The sequence below is a fragment of the Aristolochia californica genome, unplaced genomic scaffold (genome assembly GCF_029961685.1).
Source record: "Aristolochia californica isolate CCGP_79_NKW_82.1479 unplaced genomic scaffold, dmAriCali1.0.hap1 SCAF_8, whole genome shotgun sequence".
Taxonomy (NCBI): Eukaryota; Viridiplantae; Streptophyta; class Magnoliopsida; order Piperales; family Aristolochiaceae; genus Aristolochia; species Aristolochia californica.
This window is the reverse complement of record NW_027182279.1, coordinates 7,879,217-7,889,179: the sequence shown is the minus strand read 5'-3', so window position 1 is coordinate 7,889,179 and position 9,963 is coordinate 7,879,217. Positions and strand designations below refer to the sequence as shown.

The 9,963-nt window shown below is 33.6% G+C and overlaps 1 protein-coding gene across 1 annotated transcript; it reads left to right on the top strand.

Moving 5' to 3' along the window:
• The first annotated feature begins 7,839 nt into the window (after nucleotides 1–7,839).
• Nucleotides 7,840–8,708, top strand: LOC137938257 (F-box/LRR-repeat protein At3g03360-like). The gene is made up of 2 exons (XM_068783245.1): nucleotides 7,840–8,267; nucleotides 8,393–8,708. The coding sequence occupies exons 1-2, from the start codon at nucleotides 7,840–7,842 to the stop codon at nucleotides 8,706–8,708; spliced, it is 744 nt and encodes a 247-aa protein (XP_068639346.1).
• The last annotated feature ends 1,255 nt before the right edge of the window (nucleotides 8,709–9,963 follow it).

The following is a 9,963-nucleotide window of genomic DNA, read 5'->3' as shown; positions in this document are numbered from 1 at the left end:
TGCCATATAGAGAGAGAGAGAGAGAGAGAGAGAGAGAGAGAGAGAGAGAGAGAGAGAGAGAGAGAGAGAGAGAGAGAAAACAAAGAGGGGGAGGACAGGCTTTTAGAAGAAGCAGTAATTTCGCATTCAAGCTAATAAATTGAAAGACTTAAGATTGGCTGGCTTAACAAAATCAATAGTAGCTCTGGCTTGGAAATAAAACAAAACAGTCATTCAATAAGAGATTTTATACAATGTCTCATTGATGACCGGCCCCACTTTCTTCTCAGTCTTTACTGCTATCCCCCTGAACCTCTCTACTCAACTCCTCTCCACTCTCTTCTCCTCTCTTCGCTTTCCTCTCTATTTGTGAGACAATTCCCCCAAGGCTCTCTTCTGTCTGCTCCTTCTGAAGCTACTAATCCATTCTCAAGGCTCTACGAGGTATTCGGCTTCTTTAATTCCAATCATCAACCTCTACAGATTCGTTTTCTTCTCAAATGAACTTCTCTTTCTTCTATCATTGACTGCTTCATCTTACGTAGATTTATTATTTCTGTTCTATTATATTTTTTTCTTATCCTATCGATATGTTTCCTTTTTCTTTTCTGTTTCTATTTGAACAAACTGAGATGCATGCAACATGGATTGATATGAGCTAAGGTACGTAAAAATGGTATCTCTTTAGAATTTTTTTTTTTTTTTTTTGCATATCCCTAACTGTCCTATTCTTTTATGGGTGTAATTGACCAAGTATGTCTCCTTTATTGATCTATTGAATGCATTTTAGAAAAGCATTGTGCTCGGTTTCGTCCATATTGATATAGGCATAGAGAAAAATTGTATCAGCTTTGCTTTTGAGGTAGGAACCTTGGCTGATTTAATGGCGGTTAGCTTTCTAAAAAGAGAAAATAGGCAAACAAATAATTTTTGGGTTTCAATTAATCTCTTCTTCACCTTCAATGTGCACTAAAATAATAAACGAAAGTATAATTGTCAGATCCATGGCAATTTAGGTTTTAATAATATAATCATTCATGTCTGCCCGTTAAATGGCAACGAATAGTATTTTATGCTTGAAAAAATTATGAGATTGCTTAATACCTAGTGATGCTTCCCCATCTCACTTTGTTTAGAAACCTTGTACTATAACTTGTATAGAGGAGGATTTCCCTATAGTTTGTAGTTCTTCCATACTAACTTAGTCGCCAAATTATACATAGGAATAACCTAGTCCTCTCGCATGGAGGTTGGTTCCTCATAGTTCTCCCTTTAACACCAATGGTAGATAGGAACAAAAATATTTCATAATATTCTAAACCAAACTGATATATCACTTGAGTTAGCAAACAAAAACATCTTGAGACCTACTTCAACCACATGATGTAATGAGTCAACATTGAGGCGCCAAATGACTCAATCCATAAAATCTCTTGGGATTCATCAGCCTATTCTCCCTAGTATACCTTTAATCATGAGGCAAACTCTACCTTAAAACATATCAAAAAGCATATCTCTTGTGTCTTCTACTCTTTCATGGTTTGGTAAGAGTCAGAATATTGGTCAAACGAATAAGCCAAATCAATATTGGGATCCTCATTAAACTAATTTTTTGGGATTTTTAGTCATGCTAATCCAATGTAATCTCTCTAAGAATGAGACTATTCATTCTTGAAGTGAGCTCAACCATTTGGGACTAAATAGTTGATATTCTCTCCATTTATAAAAGTCAATACAAAGTCAAGCCATTTTGTATACTAGGACTAACACTCTCAATTTGCCACTGTGAATGATAGGTGTTCCAATCATGAAGGCCAAGATGAAGATGCAATATCTTTCATCAAAGGATAACTAAAATAATAAAAGTATATGGAAGCCTTATTCCTATAGCTACAAATTTGACCAATAGGTATAGATCCACCGTAAGCAATTGAAGTGACATTTCCATTGCTCCTACAGATGTGAGCACCATCGGATTGACCTCACAATTTAACTGATCATTAGAAGTGGAAGGCCATTTTAAAATTTTTCAATATGAAGGAGCAAAATATTTTGTTGGATATGAAAACATGGTCTCTCATTGAGGAACAAAACTATCAAGGCACTTATACGTCTTATGTGACTCATAAATTCGAAAAAAAATCCTTGTAGATGTTTCAAATTGAATCACTTAGAAAAGTCCAATATAGAAACTAAGTCCAATGAAGTGAATCAATAAGAGTAAGTCCAATAAAGAAAATCTCTAAATTAATTAGGACCTACTCCAATTGATTCATGAAATTGGACTTGCCCTAATTGATTGACTAAAACTACATACAAATTTAGAGATGACAAAAATATCATTGCATTGTGTTTTTCATTTTAGTGGATTTTTTATCATGAAATTGGAGTGAAGGTAAGTATTTCTTCCATGGAGTACTAAACCAAACATTACAAGGTTTGGACATAAGCTAAAATATCTAACTACTCCAGTGTGTGAGTCATTTTCTCTCAGTTGTAATGTACTTAGAAAAGCAAGGATTAATAATAAAAATTCAACATGAATTCCTATCCAAAAATACTTATCCAACCTTTTCCCTCTCTTTTCTCCAACTATTCTCAATCTCTATCTCAATCTCTTCTTACACCAAAATCATGTGTACCACACTCAATTCCTCTTTGATTCTTTTACTTCACTTTACACCCTACTTTCCTCTTTTATAACAATGTCAATGGCTTTATTACTAGCTAGGGTTCGTTGTCTTAGGGTTGTTTAACCCTTTTTTGGATTCTTCAAATTATGTTTTTTAAGTGGAACAATGTGCAATGGGATGATAAACCCCAAAATTGTTGCTTTTGTTTTCTGTATTTGGCACTAAAATACAAGCCTATTTTGTATAAAATTAGGATTTATATATAAGGGTTTGAGCCTAATCTATGTTTCCAAACTAATTGGTATCAGAGTCATTCGATCCAACACATTGGTCGAAAGAAGGACAATGCAAACTTTGTGTTCTTGTCATTGCATTTTTCTCTTCTTAGTCACAAAGGAATATTTTTTTCTAGCAAAAGTTGAGTGGAAGATAAAAATCTTGAGTGTCCTAACAAGAGGACCAGGTTCATCACCAAAATTCTAAAAATTTGTTGAAGCAAAGAAGTTTCATTCTCCACAGTGGTTCAAAATCTTGAAGTCAGTTGCAGCCGATACAGAAAACATCAAAGACCTCAAAAAGACAATCACACTCCTAGGTGACTTACAATCCGGCAGCTTGCATAGAAAATACAACTCCATTTTGAGTATCTCGATGGAGAAAACAGATACTTGAGAGAAAAAATTATCTATTTCACATAACAAGGCAATTCAGTCAATTTCTCTTAAAGTAAAGTCAATGTGTAGTCCACCTCTATCATTGGCAACGTTGATAAAATATCTTTTCAAATGGCATACGCTCAACAAAGCAAGCACACTCTTGAGAAACTTGCAATATGGTAGCTCAATCTGGCCTTTAATGCAGAATATATGGAAATAATATAATACCTACTATTGTGCTAATTTTCATTGAATTGCCCCCTTCTTGTTGACCCATATTATCAATTCCAAAAGGGCACAACAGATGGCTTACATCCTCTTGGTTTAAATTGATTGATAAAACCATTTAAAGTAGCTTTCTTGAAAAATTCAAGACAAGACTCACTGTACACAACATGTAGTACACATCTTAGACCATGCATATTGAGATAGAAATGCATACTGAATAAGGCAAAAGACAATTTGCGTACATATACTTTGTAGATTTTTGGATAAAGTGTCAAAGGCCATTCATCCTTCTGAGTTGGCCATAAAAACTACTAAATACAAGGAAGTATCTAATTTTTTTAATTAACCATCTAAGTCCCTATGCAAGTAAATCATGTGTACCACCGATCTAACAATAAATTTACTTGTTGAATCAAACCTCCAAATCAATCTTTAGGATATGGAAATTGTGGTACTTCTATATTCAAATTTTTTGAGTGACACTTAAATACTAGCCCTTCCAAATCAAATTTTAATCCACTAATTTTTTTGTCAAAGTAAGCTAAAAAAATCAAATGAGTATGCGGTGGTTGAGGTCCATCCTTCGGGGGTGGTTACATGCACAAGTCTTCCAAGTGATCATAGTTGTGGGTGATACCAAATATCAGTTCTATGTATGCCCTTAATCACACAAAAGAATCTTGGAAGCAATGAACTCTATGTTACCAAATCAGTTTTAAAGCTAGATATACTTTACTTGTGAGAAAGCATTCAAAATACATACTTTTTGGCATATGAATGTTTCTTATAGTAGTTAGCCAATATCCTTGAGGCTAAATTAGTTAGTACTCTCCAAAATAATGTAGTTAAGAAAGCTCACCTAGATATACTTGAGACAACGCATGATAAATAAATACCTTTAGGCATATTTATGTTTCATATAGTAGTTAGCTAGAACCTTTGGGGCTAAATTAATTAGTACCGACCAAAATAACTTAGTTAAGAAGGATCATTTCACATGAGCAATTGGATGAATATGCCGGTCTCAAGATTCTCATGGATATAATTTTTATGACAACATACAATTAAGTTACTTATGAGTGAATTAAGAAGAAAGCAGACAACCCCATGCAAGGGATCAACAACTTGTGTCGCTCAAACAAGCCAAATTTTCAAAACAAGATTTTGGCCCCAAAACAAGAGATGACCCTTATTTCAAAAATTCAATTTTTCAAAAAGTTAGGCCCAGATTTGGATGTTACAGCACTCCCAAATGATCAATAAGTGACATACCAATATGTTTGGTAATAAAAAAGGATTTAATATATATTTGATTAGATTTTTTGGACTTATTTTTTACCTTGTTTTCTAAGTGACAAAATAACATTTTCTAACTCCAATGGGTTTTTTTTAATGTTGGAGAGATTTCCATTTAAGAAGATCTCTCACAAACTTGTTTTCAACATGCTTCCAAAGAAAATTTTTGAAGTGCTCATGGTCCTAGACTCAAATTTGAGCTTTTAACCATCTCAAGCTCTCAAAGGAAGTCAAAACCTGAACTTGAGTATTTCCTCCTAGAAATAATAGTATCAATGTTTTTTCTTTTAAATATTGTTTAAATACTCAGAACTATGATTGTTGAATGTAAGCCTATTGATTCAAAGATCATATTTGAATCATTACTTGATTGATTGTTTGAATGGTTACCACTCAAAACTAGTTCTGCAAACCCTTGTTTGAGCTTCTTATTTTCTAATCACATTATACATTCTATTAGGGTATTTAAAATTTTTTTTACATAGTATTAGAAGTTTGAGGAAGAATTTCAAAATCCAAGTATATACATGCATTTACATTTAAATCTTAAATTGTATTTGGTTGAGAATACTAAACTAGTGTCATTGTACTTTTAAATCAATCACTGAGGTTTAGACTACTACTACACATGAGCTATACTTTCAAACCATTGATTCCATTGAGCTGAGTGCAACCCTTGATTTTAAAAACCAATCCAAGATTTACCTTGGACTTATATTTTGAAATCTAATGATTAAAGACTATTTGAGATTTTCATACATAGATAGGCACATAGAATTGGTTGTGTTTATTATTTGTTCTTAGATTATAGAATCAATCAATTAGGAAGCTAGTAACCTTGTAAATTGGGTCAAGCATTGGGTAGACAAGACCATCCTAACCTCAATTTCATTGAGTGCATCCATGTGTAGCTGAAAAATAAATGTTGTGAAGCATTGCTACTATGATTGTGTGATATAAGTCATGTAGCCAAGCACTCTTGAAACTCTCATTCTTAAGTCTAGGCTAGTACCTAATAAGTTATTATAAATCCTTGTGAAGCTCTAGGCTCGTGTAGTCTACTTTGCTACTAGAAACCCCTTTAATGGTCTAGATTGTGTGCCTAGTTTGTGATTGTAAATCTAAGTGAAGATGAATTTTTGTAAGTTAATTGTTGTTGTCAATTTAGTGGCATGAACGCCCAACACCCCACCACCACCCCCCCCCCCCCCCCCCCCTAAGATTTATCCCTCATTGGACCTAATAGATTGTACCAACTCCATTTTCCTCTTGCCTACTACTCACTTCCCTTCGTTAAAAATTGAATGCATGTTGTGTCCTTTTTAAGTAAAAATGTTAGTAGAAGCATTACTATTCCCATTGATAACTAATTGTGGTAACAAAAATATACTCAAAGATAAGGCACTTAAATAATAAAGAAATAAGCTAAGACCCCTAGTTGATTCCCCCTGTAGATCTAATTGCATTAAGATATTTTAAAGCTAATTATGAACATGTAAACACTATAAAATAACTTAACACGAGGATATAATGCCTCAAGAATCATCTTATCATAAATATGAAATAGACAATAATCTAATTGTGAAAAGATGCACCCTTTAAACAAAGTTTATTGTGACCATATTGAGTTGAAACCTCTCCTTATCACCTCGTTTGTCATGGACATAAAGCTTCTTTGTGCCTCCATGATGAGATTTCTCCCAAATCTTGTCTTTTAAATCTTGACATAATCGTGCTCCTCACATTTTGATTCCAATAAGAACTTATTACGCTTAACTTTTGTGATTTTACTAGAACTCATATGCATATTTTGGTTTACTTCTCTTGGTCAAAGCTATGCTTGCCTCTTTTTATCTTTTAATTATTTTTTATGTGAACATAATCTTATCTTTCCTCAAGCACTTTTAAATTGTTTTGGATTTCCTTAATTTGGTCCACTTACCCAAGGATGCCTATATCACCAAGACATATAACATATCAAATGGGACGTATTGGATATATGGTATCGTAGAGCCCTAAAAGATTATACATGTCTTATAAAGTGCAACACATGGTGCAGACAGTATGTATCAGATCGAATATTATTTGATATGTTAGCAAATACCAAAACATACTTGATCTTACCCACTATGTCAACTTTTTGTTGTTTCCTTTTTGTAACATCATATCTTTGCTAAAAAAAAAACACATTTCCCATACTTATGGTATTCTTATTTGGCGTTAGTTACACAAAATAATTGTGCATCAATTAGTAATGACAAACTTTATTTTGTAGCTTCTCTTTCCAACCTTATCCAATTTTCACATCAACAAAGTTGTTTAAGGCACAAGAAATGGAAAATAGCCATAAAGCTGAAAATTAGTATCTACAAACAAAATGATCCTGATGACATTTCTTCATAAATTGTTATATAAACCATTTTTATGTTGTTCTTATTTTTAATTTCTTATTTTATTATTATGTTAGATCTTGATACTTTAAATTTTGAATCTTAAGATTTCCCAAATCAAGTAGCAATTCTTGAACTTCTTGCTAAATTTTGTTCTTTTAGTTTAAATTGATGGAAACATTTGTAACTGTCAGAAAAAAATATAAAAAAAATACAAATACAAAAGTCTTTATCCACGTAGAGATATTTTTCTCTGGAATGCCATCTATTCCAAATAATGAAATGAAAAAAATTGAAAAACCCCTTATTTCTCCCACAATAGGTATCATTGAATATCAAAGCATTGTTCCACATGAACTGGGGTTGCGACTAATCATAGGTGGTAGTTGTGATTGGCATTTGTAGAGCCTTTGAAACAAAAAGCAATGATTAATCTCTTTAACGGGATTCATTCATAATTAATCCCTAAGTGAACAAGTGGACAAATTATTTCCTTCTAATGCAGTTGATATATGTATAATTGTTTTGTCGAAAAAAAAGCTTTCAAATATATTTTTGCAATTTTTTATCCAAAAAATACCTTTCGAAGCATAATTAATACGTTTTTTATTATTTCAGGTCACAAACAGCAGTGCATAACAAACAGAAGGTCACTCAATGGACTTTCAGCATAAAAGAACCTTCACTGAGAAGAAAGACAATATTAGCAAGCTACCAGAAAATATAATTCATCTTATACTCTCTTTTCTTCCATTGAAGTGTGCAGTGAAGACTTCAATTCTATCTAGGCAATGGATAAACCTGTGGAAACCCTTATGGATATACACAACTATTATAGACTTCGATGAGGAATTCACAACAAATTTAAAGAAGACACATTATGTACAAGCTGTCCACCAACTTTTACAGCTCCATACTCTAGACAAGGTTATGAAATTTCGCATGTTCTTTTGTCCCGGTGACAGATACTCATCCGATCTCATAGAGTGGATTGAGTTTTTCAAAGTTAAAGGAGTTGGAGAGCTTGTGCTTGATTTGAGTGGAAATGTAAGGCACTCTGACTCGACAGATGATGATGATATCAAGTGGGGATGAATAAATTCAGAATGCCAAACTCTTTGTCCTCTTGTCTATCAATATCATCTCTCGACTTAACTTGGTGCATACTAGAGCCTCCACATGATTTCAAGGGTTTCAAAGCCCTATGAAGTGTTGTTCTCTATGGTGTGACAATTAATGGTGTTCAATTATGTGAGATAATTCGTAGGTCCCCTCTTCTTGAGGACTTAACTATGAGTTACTGTGACTTCCTGAAGTCAGTAAAGATTGATCATCTTCAATTGAAGATATTAACATTGGAGTCATGTTTCGATGTTGAAGAGATGGAGATAAGAACACCAAACCTGAAGAATCTTCAGTACAAGGGTCAAGTTTGTGACAACCCTATTTTCAATGATGTCTCCTCCATAAATGAAGCAACCCTACTGCTCACCCATTATGAGCTTGACTACGAGTTGCATCTCTAACAGAATTTCTTGAAGAAGCTTTCACATGTAAGCTCACAAAAGTTAAAGTCACAAGTACTCATCCGGTACGTTTCCATCTGCCCATTTCTGTTTTTGTAAAAATACATATTCTAGTTTGGTCAACCTGACTAGTTTCTTGTCTATGATGCTCCCTGCTGAAGGGACATGTGGACGACGTTCGTTTACATATTTGGAGTTGATCAAGCTAAGATATCTAAGTTTTTCAGTTACACCCTTTTGTCCTTTTCTCCTTCAAAAAAAAAAAGATCTATATATAGGTGAACTTTTATAAATGTCCTAGTCATGTAATCATATAATTTTTCTCCTATTTTTTGACTTCCTGTTTCCACCAGCATGACATAAGAGGAGATAAATTTGGTTGTTTTCTTAAGTGGAACCCCTCATTGGCTGCTTGCTCAATTTATCACTTTTTCTCAACCGAACACTGGAGTCATACCCTTGATACAGAAGTAATCAAGGGAGTCGTCATTTTTCTTCCGTTTATCAGATATCTAGATACAACGATATAACTGAATGTCATGTCACAAAGATGACTTCTGGTGCATTAGTCATGCAAATGTTTTACATTTTGTGGCAGCTAGAGCCCTCTTGAAGTTTTTTTTCTAGTGCCAACAAATAGGAATCTGACCCTTTGGTATTTAACGAAGGAGAGAATTTTTCTCAAAACTGGGATAGTGAAAATCTCTACTTCGTCCCTCTTGCCTGATTGTGTGCATATGGCCAGTTGCAACTCTGTTGTATGGTGACTACAATGATTATGTTGTTAAATCCTCTTGAAGTTAACTATTTTTTTAAGTATGCATTGCACTTTTTTTATATTCCTAGGTCCTCCAAGAACATGAAAAATAGCAATTGTCATTGGTCAAACTACTGAAGCATGGGCACTTATCTTTTAAAGGTGAATTGCATTCCGTGGACATCTATTAAGTTCAGTTCACTTTTTTTTCTATTTTGTTGTGGATGTAGGATCACTTCCTTTTGTTGAGTTCGATTGGATTGAGAAAGTATAGATCTTCACCTTTTGTTTTGAACATGCTTTTATCGCTAGTTTCCATAAGGGGAAATAGTTGAACAAATTTCGCTTCTCCTTGTTTCAGATCTCTTCTAGATCTACTGACAATAGAATTTGAATCTGCATTTGGGTTTTCTTTGTCTTGTCTCTTTAAATCTAACTTATGTATTAAATTTTGGTTAAATTAGACTTTGTCCTCTCAAATCAAGGAGTGAACGAGGA

Coding starts and splice junctions, on each gene's coding strand:
- LOC137938257 (XM_068783245.1), top strand. CDS start 7,840: ATGGACTTTCAGCATAAAAGAACCTTCACTGAGAAGAAAGACAATATT. Junction 8,268..8,392: donor ACAGATGATGATGATATCAA/GTGGGGATGAAT, acceptor AGCCCTATGAAG/TGTTGTTCTCTATGGTGTGA.